The sequence below is a fragment of the Hyla sarda genome, chromosome 6 (assembly GCF_029499605.1).
Source record: "Hyla sarda isolate aHylSar1 chromosome 6, aHylSar1.hap1, whole genome shotgun sequence".
Lineage (NCBI taxonomy): Eukaryota > Metazoa > Chordata > Amphibia > Anura > Hylidae > Hyla > Hyla sarda.
The window spans coordinates 45,444,622-45,464,177 of NC_079194.1; the positions used below are offsets into that span (position 1 = coordinate 45,444,622).

Sequence of the window (19,556 nt, forward strand, 5' to 3'; positions counted from 1 at the left end):
GAGGAGTCCTATCAGACAGGAGAGAGCACAGAGGAGTACTATCAGACAGGAAAGAGCACAGAGGAGTCCTATCAGACAAGAGAGAGCACAGAGGAGTCCGATCAGATAGGAGAGAGCACAGAGGAGTCCTATCAGATAGGAGAGAGCACAGAGGATTTCTAGCCCACCCTCACTTACTGGACTTTGTCCATGCCTGTGCTTCAACTTGGACAAAGCCATGGTTTTATAAACCATGATTTCTATAAAAATTTAATAAAATTTTCTTATAAAGTATATTAGAAAGGTTATTGGTTTGCCAACATGTAAAAAAAAAGTTTTTGTATCTGACAGTGCCAATTGAAGAACTTGAAGAAGAAAGAGCACATAGACTTGAAAAAGTAAGAAAGCGAAATGTCCTTAAGATAATTTGTGGAAGCAGCTCTGAAAGAAGAAAATGCAAAATGGCCAACAAGTAAGAATGGCCAGTTGTATTCAAACCGATTGAGGTCTACTGTTCACTGAACTGCAAGTATATTTGTAATTTAAACACTAGTTCAGTAGCTTTAGTTAATACTTGTCATGGGGGAATGATCACTAAGGAAGGGGGCAACATTGTGATTACTAGGAAAAGGCACTGCTGCCATTACTGGGGATAGTGGGACAGTAATTACTGTGACTACTGCCATAAAGGGTGGAGTGGCTACTGAAAAAGGACTATATGAAAGGGCACTGTGGTTAATACACTATTGTAATTTCTTTAGGCACATGAAGATAATACTGTGGTCACTTATGGGGGGGGGAGACTAGGCTCTTGAGAGTAATACTGTGACGAAAGTAAGGAAAGGGGGAAGCTTTATACACCTTGGGGAAAAGGGGAAAAACTGCTATGATTAGCGTTTGGAGGTAGGGGAACAACTGCACCTGCTAAGGCTAGTTAAAAAAAATGCAGTTGTATTATGAAATTAGCTATGTAATTAGCTTAAAGGGGTACGCCGCTGCTCAGCGTTTGGAACAAAATGTTCTGAATGCTTAGATCCGGCACCGGGAGCTCATGATGTCATAGCCCTGCCCCCTCATGACGTCACACCCCACCCCCTCAATGCAAGTCTATGAGAGGGGCCATGGCAGCTGTCACGCCCCCTCCCACAGACTTGCATTGAGGGGGCGGGGTGTGACATAATGAGGGGCGGGTCTTTGACGTCATGAGCTCCCGGCAGCGGCTCTAAGCATTCGAAACATTTTGTTCTGAACACTGAGCAGCGGAATAACCCTTTAAGGTGGTGCTGTGCTAAAATCAGGACAAATGTAAGGTTGTGTTCACATATCTGGTTGCATTGTTTCTGCTGATCTTGTTTTTCTTTTGTTTGTCAGTCTTAAATCTGATTTCTATTGCAAACCACACCTCATGTAAAACCCACTAAAGCTAATCTGTAGACATACTTTTGTGTTAATTCGACACATATTATTGTGTTTATTTAATTTTTGAACACACATTTTCACACAAAATATATTTGGGACAATTCTGTACAGAATTTTTAAGGGTTAGGGTAATAAATTATGTGTGTTTCTATGGGTTTCCAGTGCTTCATACAAAGTAATATGGTGCTGAGCAAGTCATTAGCTGAGCTGGCAGGACCTGCTCTGACCGCTTGTCTCAGAAGCAGACACACAAGAAAAGACTGGGCAAATGGGAGCTGCAGGGGACTAGGGCTTGGTAAGAATGTTTTCTATTTTTCTCCAGCCCCATATCAGTTTTTATGAAATACTGGAATCCCTCCTGTCCCATCTTGTTACTTGCAGAAGGAGACAAAGGAAGAAGACCTATAAGCCCAGGTGCTGCGGATACATGACCCAAAAATGTGGACGGAGGCAGGGACCACTTTATTGAATAACATAACAAACAAATAAAGTGATCCCTCAACATACGATGGTAATTTGTTCCAAATGCACCATCGTTACTTGAATTTGTTGTTTGTTGAAGGATCCGTGCAATAATAATATACAAAGTTATACTCATGTGTCCCCACCGCTCTGGACCGTCACTGCTGCCCTGGATCGTCTCGCTCCATTGCCGTCATCACGTCCCCGGGGTGTCCCTGCTGCTACGGACCGTCACCGCTGCCCTGGGTCGTCCATCTCCATCGCCATCATCATGTCCCCGCCGCTCTGGCCCGTCACCACCGCCCTGGATCGTCGCTCTCCATCAACATCATAATGTCGCTGCGCACGCCACAGGATGATGGGATAGCGTGCGCGGTGACATGATGACGACGAAGGAGAGCGACGGCCATGCAGCGGAGCATGAAGAGGACGGTCCGGAATGTCGGGGACAAGTGAGTGACACTCACCGGAGCACACGAGGAACATTAAACGGCTATCCAGCGGCAGCTGAAGCAGTCATATGTACCACGCGGTATGCCTTTAGTAATGCGTGCATGTATGTTTACAACTATTTTGCTGAATATTTATGTAACTTACTGACACTTCCTCTTTTGGATTCACCTGTAGCTTCGCCCACTTGTTCTTTGGCGCCAATTTTCCCACTCTTCACACTATTTATACCCTACTGTGCCTATTGTAACTAGACCTGAGGAAGAGGGTGTTTCACTTGAAACGCTTAAACCTGCCGAGGGATCTTTTATATCCAATTCTGCCTCCGTCCACATTCTTGGGTCAAGTATCAGCAGCGCCTGGTCTTCTTCCTTCGTCTCCTTCTGCAACTATTCTAGGATTGGGTTCTCCCCTGCTTCCTGCGGCCTCCCGGCTTCAGCAGCGGTGTGACTTTGTGGTACCCTAGAATATTAGGGTGATAAGCGCATGTCCTAGTGCTTTGAGGCGAGCGGCCAACCACTAGATGCGTCGGTAGCCCCAACAACTAGTTTTGTTCCACCTGCCAAGGGAAATACACGAGGTGTCAACCGTTTCCTTTTTTTACATTACTACAACTTGTTACTTGGCTTTATCTGCCCTTTACTGGTCCATGCAAACAGGAAAGCTGTTTAGGTACCGTATATACTCGAGTATAAGCCGACCCGAATATAAACCGAGGCCCCTAATTTCACCCCAAAAAGCTGGGAAAACTTATTGACTTGAGTATAAGCCTAGGGTGGGAAATACATCATCCCCCGGTGTCATCATCCAGACCCCCCCCCTGTCATCATCACCTCCTGTCATCATCCAGACCCCCCTATCATCATCACCTCCTGTCATCATCCAGATCCCCCCTGTCATCATCACCTCCTGTCATCTTCCAGACCCCCCGTCGTCATCACCTCCTGTCATCATCCAGACCCCCCGTCATCATCACCTCCTGCCAACATCCCCTGTCATCATCCAGACCCCCATCATCATCCCCCCGTCATCATCCCCCCCTGTCAAACCTCCCTCCCTGTCATCATCCAGACTACCCCCTCCGTCATCATACAGGCCCCCTTGTTGTCTACTCACCTCCCCAGTTCTCTCGGTCCTGTTGCCTAGTAGCTGCAGGGACCGTCCGCATTCCGGTGGGGAGGGTGAGTCGGTCCGGGCCGTCCATCTTCACGGGGAGGCCCTCTTCTCTGCTCCGGGACTAGTGACGCTGCATTGACGCCGCCGTGCTGGGACGTCCGTGCGCAGCAGACGTCCGTGACGTCAAGGGCGTCCCTGCACAAGGATGTCCCAGCACGGCAGCGTCAATGCAGTGTCACTAGTTCGGGGCCGGCCCAGAGCGGAGAAGAGGGCCTCCCGGTGAAGATGGATGGCCCGGAACGGCTCACCCTCCCCACCCGAAGGCAGATGGTCCCTGCAGCTACTAGGAGAAGATAGACGGCCCGGCCCACCAAATCCCAACATGCTGAAAAACTTGGCTTATACTCGAGTATATACGGTAACTCCTGGAGTTAAAGGGGTATTCCAGGATTTTTTTTTATTTGACTATGCTACAGGGGCTGTAAAGTTAGTGTAGTTCACAATATAGTGTCTGTACCTGTGTGTGATGGTTTTCTCACAATTCTTCCGTGATTTTCACCCCACTATTTATTTTTACCAGCATACAAAATGACTGTTGTCTCGGATTTTTTCCAGCTTGCAATGCAGCTGAGACCAGACTCACTAGTCAGCTGATGACAGGGAGCCTGTCTGCTTCAATGAGTGGAGGGATCAATCTGCAACTAATGCAACAGCTGTAGGCACCCTGATTGAAAACCACAGGTCATTTGTTTCAATGGGTGTGGTGACTGATGTGTGAGAGCGAGGAAAATGGCATTGTGGGATTTGTAGTCAAAAAAACATAAGTCAAACAGGAAATACAAGTTCACAAAAAGCTAGCCACAGTGTTATGGTAATCTCACAACATAGCCATTTAGCCCCAAGACAAGCGCAGATCCTTCCTAAGCATGTCCATTACTGTCTGCCAGGTACGTACTAAGATCACCTTTTGCTGGATAACCCCTTTAAGTAAACAGAATAGCGGAGTAGGCATCTGCATAACTCCTATAAAAGTCAATGGGAGTTACACACATTGCTCAACTTCCCGCTTCGATTGCTTCTTGCTTTCCCGACCAACTGCAGCAGCTGCAAACAGGCCAGAGGTGGCGATGGCCGTAAAAAAAACATGTAATGAGACAACCCCTTTAAAGGGGTATTCCGCTGCTCAGCATTTGGAACAAACTGTTCCGGTGGTGGGAGCTCGTGACATCATAGCTCCGCCCCTCGTGGCTGTCACACCCCCTCCCATGAACTTGCATTGAGGGGGCAGGGTGTGATGTAATGAGGGGGGCTGGTCTATGACGTCACAAGCACCTGACGTAGGCTCCAGCGTTCGAACAGTTTGTTCCAAACACTGAGCAGCGGAGTACCCCTTTAATATCTTTTTCAATGGATACAGATACAAACTGGTTTCAGAAAGACAGTTAGAGGTCGGGCCTATTCTGTGTCCATCTATATATATAAAACACAATGGCCTTGATTTACTATTGTAAACCCGACATGTTTTTCAGGTTGTGCGCCAGATTCTGGCGCATTGTGCCAGAAATTCTGTCTGTGCTGGAATTTGCACCAGAGTTCTGTCTCATTGTGCCAGAATTCTGTCTGTGCCTGAAAGGAAAAACCCGACCAACTCTCCATTTTACTGAGAAAACCCCAAAAAGGGCGTGTCTGTTGGGGCATGGACACAGAAAAGGGGCGTGTTCCCGACATCTTTACAAAAACCCAACATATTTTTTAAGGTTTCCACAGAAAATGTGGTGGATTTGAGCTGAGGTAAACTCTACAGATCAGAGCATGTGTAAGAAAAAATTGTTAACAAATACAGTGGAAAAAAACTGTATGGAATTAAAAACCACAAAGAAAACTACACAACACTCTTAGTAAATCAGGGCCAGTGTGTATGTATGTGTGTATGTATGTGTGCATGTTCCAGCATCACTTTCAAAAAGCTAAAGATATTAACATGAAACTTGGCCACATGTTACTTATATGTCAAATAAAAATATCTAATAGTTAAATTAACCCTAACCTACCCCCATATGTGAAGGATGGGGTTTTTTTGCTTTAAGTCCCATACAAGTAAATGGAACTTCCGGCACCTTACTCCACAAGCTCCGCTCTGCATCTCCTGGTGAATGCGTCAGTCCCGCTGGAAAGCCACACCCTCCCCGCATTCCATACTCCATCTTGCAAATACACACCCAGCCTCACTCCTTTTATTTTCATCTTACAATATCTTCATCACAACCCAGAGGACAGGATATGAGGGGTAGAAATGAGGACGGGATATGAGGTCGGGATATGGAGACGGGATATGGGGATGGGATATGGGGGCAGCATATGGGGATGGGATATAGGGACGGAATATGTGGTTGGGATATGGGGACGGCATATGGTTACGGAATATGGGGACGGGATATGGGGACGGAATATGAGGTTGGGATATGGGGACAGGATATGGGGACGGGATATGGTTACAGGATATGGGGACGGGATATGGTTACAGGATATGGGGATGGGATATGAGGTTTGGATAAAGGTCGGACATGGGGACGGGATATGAGGACGTGATATGAGGTCGGAATATGGGAACAGGATATGGGGACGGGACATGGGGATGGGATATAGGGATAGAATACAAGATGGGGATATGAGGACGGAATATGAGGTTGAGATATGAGGACAGGATATGAGGTCGGCATATGAGGAGGGGATTTGGGGTTGGGATATGAGGAGGAGATAAGAGGGGAGGATTTGAGGATGGGATATGAGGACAAAAGCTTCCTCCTTTGTTGCTTCCCCCCCCCCCCCCCCCCAGGTATTAGGTAGGTAAAACCTCCTGTGCATTAATTCCTGGATGAGATGCAAGCATATACCATAGATTTTGACGTTTAGTGATCAGGCAACAGATTTAAGAGAAGATTTAAACACAAAAAACACATCAAGAAACAATTTACCAATTTAAAGAGCAAGGAATGCTTTGGAGACATGTAATTTTATTTTACTGTTTTGCAGAAATGATTTCCTAAAGGAGATTAAGATAATGTCCAGGTTAAAGGATCCTAATATTATCCGCCTGCTGGCCGTGTGCATTGCAGAGGACCCTTTGTGTATGATAACAGAGTATATGGAAAATGGGGACCTTAACCAGTTCCTTTCACGTCATCAAGCAGAGAAAGAACCCCTCAGTGCGACAGTAAATATCAAGTAAGTTTTTACTCCTGTTGGAAGTAACACTATGGCCTAGCTTTTTTAAGGTTATGGACACTTTGAACCAACTTTTTTTTTTTTTGCATTAAACAGATTTGTATTGGGCTTGCACTATACGTTCTCTACGAATTTGCGTCTGCAGTTTGCATGTACATACTTTTTAAAGGGGTACTCTGGTGGAAAACTATATATATATATATATATAATTTTTTATTTTATTTTTTTTAATCAACTAGTGTCAAAAAGTTAGATTTGTAAATTACTTCTATTTAAAAATCTTAATCCTTCCAGTACTTATCAGATGCTGTATGCTCCACAGGAAGTTCTTTTCTTTTTGAATTTCTTTCCAGTCTGACCATAGTGCTCTCTGCTGACACCTCTGTCCAGAGCAGGATACATTTGCTATGGAGATTTGCTTCTAATCTGGACAGTTCCTGACAAGGACAGAGGTGTCAGCAGAGAGCACTGTGGTCAGACAGAAAGGAAATTCAAAAAGAAAAGAATTTCCTCTGTAGTTTACAGCATCTGATAAGTACTGGAACAATTAGGATTTTTAAATAGAAGTAATTTACAAATCTGTTTAACTTTCTTGCACCAGTTGATTAAAAAAAAAATGTTTTCCATCGTAGTACCCCTTTAATGCAAGCTGCTGGGTTCTGTTTTGGCCTTATTCCATCTGTATCCCTGCTCTCTCCTCTCCAGAATACAAAACTAAGCTCAAATGCTATGTGATTTACATGTATTTGTATGGCATACAACTATTTTATTTGTTTATATGTTGAGATCTCTGTTAGTGCACTAATGGTAAAGGGTGCCCCTTAGAGTTCGGGGAGACACTTGGCTTCATAGACAGAGGTTTACCGTACTCCTACTGTAAAATTATTTTAAAAAAAACAACCATACACAGAGAATATATATATATATATATATATATATATATATATATATATATATATATATATATATAATGTAAATGCCATGAGTATCAGTGTTCTCAATATCACTTATTCTACCCACATAAATTTGTTTCTCCAGTTACACAGACCTCAGATATATGGCGGCACAGATCGCTTCTGGCATGAAATACCTCTCATCTCTTAATTTTGTGCATCGAGACCTTGCAACACGGAACTGCCTGGTTGGTAGAAATTACACAATCAAAATAGCTGATTTTGGAATGAGTCGGAATCTGTATAGTGGGGATTACTACAGAATTCAGGGGAGAGCCGTGCTTCCGATTAGATGGATGTCTTGGGAGAGTATTTTAATGGTGAGTTAAGCCATTTTATTTATTTATTTATTTATTTTTTTATATTCTGTTATTTTAAAGCACATTTTTGTAGACACCCCTAAGGAATAAAAACTAAAATCAAATTATTTTAACTCATTGTAGAAATTCCAACAATCCAATATTGATGATCGATCCTAAATTTAGATCTTTGTGTAGATCTATAAGTTCTTCTCGGTAGAAATTGTCTTCTGACATTCATCTTCTTTAACAATAGTCATTAAAAGGGGTACTCCATGGCCTCAGCACTCGGGACATTTTGTTATAAAATGCTGAATGCGGGCGCTGGGGGTTGGTGATGTCACAGGCATGCCCCCTTGCATTGAGGGGGTGTGGTGTGATGTCACAAGGGGGCATGGCCGTGGCGTCACGAGCCCCTGAGCGCTGAGGCAGTGGAGTACCCCTTTAAGGAAAACTCAGGGAGTTTGCATTGGCATCTTCCGCCCTATATGTTGAAAGGCCAGCTTCTTAGGTGACCTTAGAAACAACCTTGGTTACTACCACATATTTGTACTTGTATTTTCAATAAAGGGCAGGCATATTTAATAATGTGACCATTGCGTTCATACAAATATATAGATCCACTAACGTTTATAATTATGTAGGGAAAATTCACCACCGCCAGTGATGTGTGGGCATTTGCAGTGACTTTATGGGAGATGTTGACTTTCTGTCAAGAACAACCATATAGCGAGATGTCAGACGAGCAAGTGATTGAGAACACTGGAGAGTTTTTTCGAGAACAAGGGAAACAGGTATATATTGGTAACCTTGTGTACTTTTTCAGATCAGTATTATTGTATAATTTCTTTTATAGACGAATACATGTGTTAATTCTGGAGTCCATGAGATTTACAATGGGTGTCATTTTAAACATACAAATAATACAACACAGGCCCTCATTTACTACGACTAGTTTTTGTCGTGTTATTTCAAGTTATTTTGGTGCATACTGTCTGCAACATGTCGCCACCAGTGTGCAACAGGAAAATCAGACAAACCTGACATTGGGTTCTGAAAATCGAATATCGGGTGTGGCCGGTCAGGAAAGGGGCGTGGTTTCACAACACAACCTATTTACTATTGAATTCACAGAAAATCCTGTGAATAAACGGTTGACAATTTCGACCTAGAAATAGCTGGTCAGAAAATTTTCAGAAACAACATTTCACTCTAGTAAAAACCCAACACTCTTAGGCCCCTTTCACACTGCGGTTAAGACGCAGCAGTGTGACGGCCGTCTGGGAACCCGGGGAGAATAGCGGGAGAAAAAATACTGCAAGCGCCGTCTTTTTCTCCCGTTACAAAACAATGGCGCCCGATGGATCCTATTGACTATAATGAGGTCCATCCGGACCTGTTGTTGCCCGTTGTGCTCCCTCCAAATAAGAGGCGTTAAAGTAAAAAAAAAAAAAAAGAACTTAAAGGCCATTCTCAATGGGGCACAACTGTAGTGTGAAAGTAGCCTTAGTAAATGAGGGCCAGTATGTTAAGTTAGCTTAAGATATAAAGACATATTCCCCTTATCTCTGTTTTATTCTTCAAGGGTAGTCCCCTATAAACATTAGAGGATCAATCACAACTTGGCAGGTTGGACCAGTATTGTTCTAATATGTATGGTAATCTTTATTGGAGTTAGGGCCCCAACACCTGCCACTCCCACCATTCAGCTGGCTATAAGGGGTTGTAACATTTTGTCAAGTGTGGTGTCCTCTAGGCATGTACATTTTATACCTGGAAGATTATCACAGCTGTGTGCAGACCTGTCCCATTCAAATATATGGGATAGAGCTGTAATACCAGGCACAAATGTATGGAGCTGTGCCTGGTGAACAATGAAGCAGAGGATTGATGGCAGTTCCAGGAATAGTAAAACCAATCTGATATTGATCGCCTATTCTAAGCATCAATATGTCCAAGAAACAACCTTATGAAAATAAGAATAATTATTGCACATCCATATGTATTCTAACTTGAAATGTTGCTGGGTATATGAGATGGAACACTCAAAATGTACAAAAACACACCCATTAGGCTGACAGATATAAAATATAACTTTTACTAGTTTAGATTAAAAAGATGTCAAATTACATATTATATATAATTGTTTGCACAGGGAGCCTATGATGGTGTGACCATAGCAAGATAAGTCACAAGGAGGGAAAGGATAACAGGTCAGCCACCCTAATATGATAATATACAATCTTTCCCTACCTAACTAGTAGAGACCCTGCCTACACTAAGTGTGGATAGGGATAGGGATGCAATATGGCTCCCTCAGCAAATAAACAGAATGTTGGAAAAAAATACACTGAAAAAAATGTCTCATACTCCTATTCCAACGCGTTTCTCTCAGAGATAATAATTGAGTTCTTCAGGGATAGAGGAGACATTAAAGAAAATCTGTCACCAGTGTCACCTGCACTAACCTGTCGGTACTGACAGGTAGTGCAGGTGACACTGATGACAACGGTACACCTTGTCCCATTCCGTGGCGAGGATCTCCGGTAATCTTCTTGGTTAGCTTCAGCTCTGGGCCCGGCTTGGGGCACGGGCGGAGCTTAGTGATGTCACCGCTGCTGCTCTCTGCTGGGTCCCACTGCTAGAGAACAGCAGCGGCCCGGAACTGAAGCTAAACGGGAAGATTACCGGAGATCCCCTGCACGGAACTGGACAAGGTAAGTACCGTTGTCATCAGTGTCACCTGCACTACCTGTCAGTACCGACAGGTTAGTGCAGGTGACACTGGTGACAGATTTCCTTTAAACAGTGACATCGCGGCCTTCCGGCAACCATGTGGGATTTCAAGTCAGTCTGTTAGACCGTTATCCTCCTTCTCTGAGGGGCACTTCTTTTATCCCATTAACATCTATACACTGCTCATGTCCAGACTGGGATCATGTACTGCTAGCATCATACAGTACATGGTCATAATATACACAATCTTGATCTGATACTGTGTGTTGTCCGGGTATGGCTTCATCTGAGACACCCGGGGTCACTGTATATTCATCACTAGGCAAGATTGAATTAGATGGACATACTATATTTCCCATTTATTGGTTGTCCATTAATTTCCCTAGGATCAGCCAGGGTTCATCTGCCTTAATTCCAGTACTGACAGCAATCCTATTGCTCTTGGATACCTTGATTCTAATTATCTTAAATAATCTTGCCCTCAACTATTTGAGAATTGAGTTCTATTCTATGAAATTGATTACAATATCTGATTATATTTTTCTTGTTACCCTATATTTTTATTTATACTGTGGACATTAATTTAATTTGATTGCATCTAGTGACAGATCACTTGTTGAAGGTTTAAGTAACAGTTAGGGCTGGGCGGTATGACCAAATCTGCGTATAACGGTATTTTTGTAACTTTCGGCGGTTCCACGGTATATAACGGTATTCCTTTCCCCCCAAATTAATTGTCAGCCCAGCGCTGCGCTATTCTGCCCCCCCCCCCCAACAAAAATTAATTATCAGCCCAGCGCTGCCCCATCGGGGTAAATACTCACATGTCACCCGCTGCCCTCCTCGTGCTGTTTGTTGCCGCCGCCGGCGCAGACACAAGGTAAACAAAATAAACTCACGCATGTTCCGACGTCGGCCTTACGCTAGGGCCGGGAATATCGGACAGCCGTCAGCCTATCACCGGCCGCAGCGATGTTCCGCCTCGGCCACTGATAGGCTGAGACCACTGACATGTAAGAAGCTCTGGGCAGCTTCTTACATGACAGTGGGCTCAGCCTATCAGCGGCCGAGGCGGAACATCACTGCGGCCGGTGATAGGCTGACGGCTGCCCGACGTTCCATTCCCTAGGAAGCAGATGAGGCCGGTACCGGACCAACGGGAGGTGAGTTAAAGTTTATTTTGTTTATTTTTTGCAGCCCGGGCACAGGGATACCACACAATATAGAGCAGTGGTCTTCAACCTGCCGACCTCCAGATGTTGCAAAACTACAACTCCCAGCATGCCCGGACAGCCAACGGCTGTCCGGCCATGCTGAGAGTTGTAGTTTTGCAACATCTGGAGGTCGGCAGGTTGAAGACCACTGGTATAGAGTGTCAGCGCCGGCGGCCGCAACAAACATGAGGATGAGGAGGGCAGCGCATGCGGGTGACATATCAGTATTTACCCCGATGGGGACAGCGCTGGGCTGATAATTAATTGGGGGGCAGAACAGCGCTCACGGGTGACTTGTGATTAGTTCTCCGATGTGGGGACAGCGCATCGCTGGGCTCATTCATTCATTCCCGAGGGGGAGGGGCCCAACCGGTATGGGTTAAAATTCACATCGTGCAGCACAAAAATGTCGGTATTCGGTATGAACCGGTATACCGCCCAGCCCTAGTAACAGTCTCCATTCATGTTGTGTAGCCCTTTATGATGTTCTGATCCAACTGTCTGTTTGTCATATGTTGTTCTCTATCTATGAGTATCTGTTATGTCACTGTTTAATGTCTCCTCTATCCCTGAAGAACTCAATTATTATCTCTGAGAGAAACGCGTTGGAATAGGAGTATGAGATTTTTTTTTTCAGTGTATTTTTTTTCCCAACATTCTGCATTATTCAACTTTATATTTGTTTTTGGGTTTATTTGCTGAGGGAGCCATATTGTATTCCTATCCCTATCCACACTTAGTGTAGGCAGGGTCTCTACTAGTTAGGTAGGGAAAGATTGTATATTATCATATTAGGGTGGCTGACCTGTTATCCTTTCCCCTCCTTGTGATTTATCTTGCTATGGTCACACCATCATAAGCTCCCTGTGCAAACAATTGTGTTTAGGTATCATTATATCACTGTGGTGTTCTGTCCTGTTTTCTGCCACAATTGTATTTATGTAATTTTACATCTTTTTAATCTAAACTAGTAAAAGTTATATTTTATATCTGTCAACCTAATGGCTGTGTTTTTGTACATTTTGATTGTTTAAAGTCCCCATTACACCCAGGGCAATAATACCAGAGGTAGTGTGGAAATACCTCCATCTAAATAATTTGTTTCCACGAGAGTATTGTTTTGGGTATATGAGATGGAGCCAGCCGCAATACACATGTATGGCACTGTGCATGGTAAAATAAGGAAGAGGATTATGGGTGGGAGTGCCGGGACTTGGGTCCTCACCAATCTGATATTGTTTGCCTATCCTAAAGAGCCTTTACATTGGATAATTATTGGCCAAATGAACATTTGTAAGAAAATTTTTACATAAAAACCAATTCTATCATTTATGCAAGCTTACAAATTATCAATAGTTGGCTGCACATCGCCCCATGGAAATGAGGGATGAAACAATGTTGAAATTAAAGGGCCTCATGAATACTCCAGAGACTATGTTATGATTGAGCCGTGTAAAAGGCTCCTTACCTGAGTGGCAATCTACTAGGTTGGCATTTAGATCATCAGTCGGTCACAAAGGGCCCTAAGCATAGGCCCTAAGAAAACATCTTTAATAATGACAATAAATATAGTACAGGCGTAGTTATGTTATCTGACTTTCTATCTTGCCAGGTATACCTCCCTCAACCAGACATTTGTCCGGATAAGGTTTATAAGCTCATGTTGAGTTGTTGGCGCAGAGAAACCAAAGACCGGCCAAGCTTTCAAGAAATTTATCAACTTTTGCAGCCAGACCCCGATTTAGAGGACTGATGATTGTCATAGTCATTAAGTAACCATCAGGCAAGTCTTCAAGAAATGTGCCTCAGACTTTCACCACACCTACATCAAACACAAATCTGGAATCTTTAGATGTTTCCTTTCCTTGTGGACTTTCAGCTGAGCACATATATTTGTCACCTGGAAAGCCATCAATTGTGAATAATCTGTTTACATGTGCTTCCAGTACCATGTGAGAAAAGCGCATTGCAAGTGTTTGTTGTTGTTATTACATATTTAAATCGTTTTTGTTTGGTTTTTTAAACTTTTACGATAATCATTCTAAAAGCTACAAAACATATCAGGAATTTTTGTTTCTCCAGTAATTTATATTCTCATATCCAGTGGTAGTATGTGATGGCCATATCACTTCTGCTACAATAGGTTAGAGCTACAGCTTTCCATAGGTGCCTATAAAAGTGTCCCTATTAAAAGTAGGAACAAACAATGCAGGGAAGTAAATGACTTATTTATAACTATGTTAAATTTGATGATCGCTTGATAGAAACTGGAGGATCAATTTAACTGTGTTTTATGTTTTTATAAATATATCCTTTTGATAATGCTTAATATGTAAATAGTATTTTATTAGCTATATATATGTATGTTTTATGGCATAATATAGTTACTTTAGTTTTTCTTCTTATGAAGTGAATCGGTTAGCTGAATATGCTGCCTATGTTAAGGCAGCTATTTACAGCTACAGGTCTGTATTTTAAAGGGGTACTCCACCCCTAGATATCTTATCCAAAGGATAGGGGACCCCCGCTGTTATTAAAGGACAACTGTAGTGCAAGACTTTTATATATTCCTGTGCCGGGCCTCAATAATAAACAAAATAAACTTTAACATACCTTCCTATGTGCCCCCGTTGGTCCGGCACAGGCCTCACGGTCCAGCGGTGATAACCTCATTCAACTTCCTGGGGACAGCAGAGCCGTCGGCGTATCACCGGCCGCAGCGTTGTCCTGCCCCGGCCGGTGATAGGCTGAGCCCACTGTCATGTAAGGAGCTCTGGCCGGCTTCTTACATGACAGTGGGCTCAGCCTATCACCGGCCGGGGCGGAACACTGCCGCAGCCGGTGATACACCTACGGCTCTGCGGCATCCCCGTTCCCAGGAAGTTGAATGAGGTTAGCACCGCTGGACCGTGAGGCCTGTGCCGGACAAACGGGGCACGTAGGAAGGTATGTTAAGGTTTATTTTGTTTATTTTTGAGGTTCGGGAACAGGAATATATAAAAGTCTTGCACTAAAGTTGTCCTTTAAGCAACCTCCTCCTTCCTGCTTCTCAAATATTCTCTGAAAATCAGCTCAGCTATGTCCAGTGTCTGCAAGACAAGCAATACAAATCTATGTAGGGAGGAAGAGAGAGCTCCACCCATCATCTCTGGGAGAACTGCAAATTCTCGATGAAGCCTGCAGAGCCGAAGTTGTATAATGGCAAGAATTAGTGCTGCTTCTCATGAACACAGACAGGACAGCTTATCCTTAAAAGTCACCTGAAATGACAGGTACACTTTAAGGAATGTGAAAGGACTGTCCAAAAAATATGTGTAAAGGATATGCTTAAAATTTTGGTGGGACTGTCTGGGGTAAAGCATTCTGGATAAATGGTGCAGTATAAGTAAAGTCTCAATTAGAATGGGAAATTTGGATTACAGAGTAAGTTATTCTTAGATCTTTTGGTGAACATAGTAGGATGGTAGACAGCAGTGAGGGAAACTATATAGGGAGGTACAGTGCTGTGGAAGGCTTTCTGGGTAGGTTTAAATTGTATTATAAAGTGAATAGGTATTAATGCAGTTACAGGCACAAGGTAGAGGCGTCAATGTAGCAGCTGAACACAGAAATCTGAGCCTTGCTGCTGCAAGACAAACTGGATTAGTGATGGGTTATAGTAATCGAGGTGGAAATATGTGGGGGAAACAAAACAGTTTGGGTTCTTTTCACAGTAAGAAAAATATGGATTCTGGAAATGTTTTACAGGTGCAGAATAAAGGAAGTGACGGACACATCTAATGTAACCCCAAGATGGAAATGTAAGGTTAAGGTAGAGCACAAGAAGCTGAGATTTTGAAATATGTAGATCCTGATTTGTAGTGATGGAGGGATCATATCATGGGAAAGGTATATACATGGGTATCATGAGTGTAGAGCCAAATCTGCTGGAAAAAGAAATGAGAAATAAAGGTAGACAAATGATGCACTGAACAAATGGTCAGAGATGTGAAAAAGACCGCAGTATCTATAAGGTCAGTAGAGTGAAGCACACTGAGATCTACAGTGTCAAATACTGCTGAGAAGAATGTAAAAATCAATAGAACGTAGTAGCCTTTTTGGTGGTCACTATAGTCTCAAATAATTTCTTAAAGGGGTATTCCAGGCAAAACCTTTTTTTATATATATCAACTGGCTCCGGAAAGTTAAAGAGATTTGTAAATTACTTCTATTAAAAAAATCTTAATCCTTCCAATAGTTATTAGCTTCTGAAGTTTTCTGTCTAACTGCTCAATGATGATGTCACGTCCCGGGAGCTGTGCATGATGGGAGAATATCCCCATAGGAACTGCACGGCTCCCGGGACGTGAGTCATCAGAGAGCAGTTAGACAGAAAACAACAACTCAACTTCAGAAGCTAATAACTATTGGAAGGATTAAGATTTTTTAATAGAAGTAATTTACAAATCTGTTTGACTTTCCGGAGCCAGTTGATATATAAAAAAAAGTTTTGGCCTGGAATACCTCTTTAAGGACAAGTTTTTTTTTAAGTGAGGAAACCAGTTTATAAGGGGTCATGGATAGCATTAGCAGAAAGATTGTGGATAAGGCAAAAGTTGGCAAAATGTTCAAGGAGATTAGAGATAAAGGGGAGATCAGAGACTGGTAGATACTGTAGTACTATCCAACTAACTTCTGTACATAAACACAATACCAGAAATGAGCTCATACAGCACAAAAAAACAAGCTTATAACAAATAGCACACCAGAAGTAACCTCAGTACATATATATACGGCACCAGAACAAAGTTCATAAATTCAACCATGGAACCATAAATCCAAATACAAAGCTATACCAAAACCATAAGTACAGAACCAGAACCAAGCTCATAACATAAATACACAAAACAAGAACCAAGCTCATAACACAAAAACGCCCCTGAATAAAGTATTCTCCACACTGTGTCACACACTGGGCCCCTAAAGGCTCCTGTGAACTCTATGTCACCAACACTATATCTAATTTTCTCCACGTCAAGACATATCTGATCACCTGTAGCTTGAGCAGCCTGCAGTAAGTGTGAAGTATTGCAATTTATGCCTGATGTATTTTTAACATCAATCGAGACCAAACATTTTGTTTATGTTTTAGTAGGTTCTTTACTGTTCATGCTACGACAAATAACCTTGCATGTTTGCAGAAATAAAAGTAAAGCTGAGATGTATGGAAAGATACCTACAACAGTATAGTAAATCATACAGGCATGTGTTACTATATTCTAATCACATCTAGCCACTGTAATGCTTTTTAGTTTTCTCATATTCATCATATTTCCACTGTTAAAGGGCTACTCCACTGCCCCAGCGTTTGGAACATTTTGTTCCGAACGCTGGATGCAGGCTGGGGGGGTCATGATGCCACGGCCACACCCCTCGTGACTCCATGTCACGCCCCCTCAATGCAAGTCTATGGGAGTGGGGTGGCACGAAGGGTGTGGCCGTGATGTCATGACCCTCGCTGCCTGCAAAATGTTCCGAACACTGGGGCAGTGGACTACCCCTTTAAGTTTAGAGTAATCAGACAAAAATCAGAGGTCAGTATAATAGAAGAGTTTTGCTGATGTAAATATAATGGATGTTTAAAGGGAACCTTCTGTTTTGCTTGTTAACATTGTAAAAGTTTGCTGTGTTATAGGTTTATAAACAATGTACTATATTTCGAACGTGTGCATATTGATGTAAAAATGCTGCACGTGCTATTTCAGATATTTCTGTTGTAGATTTGACTATGCCGAGATAGTAGTAATGTTAGCTTGAACAGAAATGTACAGAATTAACTGGCAGAAAGTATAGTAATTTTACATAGATTGTTAAAGGACTTGTGGATTTTTACTGTTCTTTAATAATATAAAATAAATAAAAACTACAGAGATTGAAACCGTATCAGCTATTTTCTCTTCACTGGCTAATACCTATCTACTGTTGTGGCCAAAACATCTTCCAAGCGCAACTTCTCCCGACAATCCAGGAGTGATAATGAACAATGCCTTTTCCAGCATGATGGAGGCAATGTCAAAAGACAAAGCCGATACTAAGAGGTTGGGTGAACAAAAACATTAAAATTTTGAGTCCATGGCCAGGAAACTCCACAAATCTCAATCCTCCAGCGAACCTGTGGTTAATCCTCAAAAGCATGTGGACAAACAAAAACACAAAATTGTGATAGACTCCACACACTGAATAGGCCAGAATGGGTTGTCATCAGTCTGGGTCTATTCACACAAATCCGCTTGTGTGGATTTTGTGCTGAATTGGTGCAGAATTGGTGTGGAATCCAAGAAGAAATTCTGCAGAAGTGTGAATGGGAGTGTGGACTCCTATAAAAGTGTATTGGGCTTTCATTTGAGGAGGAATTCCTCAAGCGGAATTATGCTCGAGGAAATTCTGCCGTGTGAATAGACCCTCAGGATTTGGCCAAAAAGCTGATATCCAGCAGGTCAGGATTATTTGTAGGGATGCACTGAAAGGGACATTTTGGGCCGAAATCAAAAACAAAAATTTAGGGTGTGCTTGGCCGACTTTTTTAACCTGTTCAGGACGCCAGGCGTATGCATACGCCCTGCATCCCGAGTCCTTAAGGACGTGGGGAGTATGCATACGCCCGTAGGAATTCCGATTCCCCGCCGCTAGCCAGTTGGGGACCGGACCAGGATGCCTACTGAAATCATTCTGCAGGCACCCCGGCACGTCGCCCAGGGGGGTACTGAGACCCCCCCATGTCAGCGATCGCAGAAAATCGCATGACAATTCAGACATACGATTTTATGCTATTCCGGGTGGATCGGGTCTCTGGTGACCCGATCACCTGGAAAATAGGGATGATCGGAGCTGTACTGATTCTGACCAATGGCAGAGCAGGACAGCAACCCCCATTCTGCCCACCCCTGGATGTCGAGGGGAACATGGACAGAAGATGGAGACCGGGTACCAGCAAAGATGATGCCTGGGGTCCCCGGATCTTCGCTGGAGACTGCTGGATCCTGGCTCAGGTAGGGAAGCGACGGTGGGGGGGGGGGGGGGGGGTAATTGAAAGTGAAAGTAAAGTGATATTTACTGTGGCAACCACTAGGAAGGCCAAACTGCAAATCCCAGCATGCAATCCCTGGGCATGCTGGGAGTTGTAGTTTTGCAACATCTGGAGGGTCACAGTTTGGAGACCACTGTTACCACTGTCCCTTCAGATTTAGCAATTTTCATGAAAATTTTGAAAATTGAAGCCCTCTAATCTTTTCAAAAAGCAAAAATATGTCCATTTTATGATGCCAACATAAAGTGGACATATTGTATTTGTGAATAAAAATAAAATGTATTTGGAATATCCATTTCCCTTACAAGTAGAGAGCTTCAAAGTTTGAAAAATGCTAAATTTTCAAAATTTTCATGACATTTTGGGATTTTTCACCAAAAAAGGATGCAAGTAACGCCGAAAATTTACCACCAAGATAAAGTAGAATATGTCATGAAAAAACAATCTCAGAATCAGAATATTCGGTAAAAGCGTTTTCGAGTTATTAATTCGTAAAGCGACGGTGGTCAGAATTGCGAAAAAGGGCTCAGTCCTTAAGGTGAAAAAGGGCTGCGTCCTTAAGGGGTTAAAACAGTTTTTTGTTACATTTTATAATGGTTTTTTGGGGATGTGATATGCCCAGCAATTTAGGATTTTG

General features: G+C 42.9%; 1 protein-coding gene and 1 long non-coding RNA gene across 7 annotated transcripts in view; one reads left to right on the forward strand and one right to left on the reverse strand.

Annotated features, from left to right (window-relative positions):
- The window catches only part of DDR2 (discoidin domain receptor tyrosine kinase 2), a 106,954-nt gene extending 92,527 nt beyond the window's left edge, over positions 1 to 14,427 (forward strand). For all 5 annotated transcript variants that reach the window (XM_056523571.1, XM_056523570.1, XM_056523572.1 and 2 more), the window contains 4 exons: positions 6,460 to 6,651; positions 7,690 to 7,924; positions 8,548 to 8,697; positions 13,466 to 14,427. In XM_056523571.1, the coding sequence (XP_056379546.1) occupies positions 6,460 to 6,651; positions 7,690 to 7,924; positions 8,548 to 8,697; positions 13,466 to 13,606 (718 nt within the window). In that variant the 3' untranslated portion in view covers positions 13,607 to 14,427. The remainder of the gene's footprint in view (positions 1 to 6,459; positions 6,652 to 7,689; positions 7,925 to 8,547; positions 8,698 to 13,465) is intronic.
- The window catches only part of LOC130275521 (uncharacterized), a 53,585-nt gene continuing 35,600 nt past the window's right edge, over positions 1,572 to 19,556 (reverse strand). The window contains exon 3 of one of the 2 annotated variants that reach the window (XR_008844811.1): positions 1,572 to 2,869. This is a non-coding gene — a long non-coding RNA (uncharacterized LOC130275521). Of the gene's footprint in view, positions 2,870 to 13,632; positions 13,754 to 19,556 lie in introns of those variants that run through there. The other variant, XR_008844810.1, reaches the window with a different exon arrangement.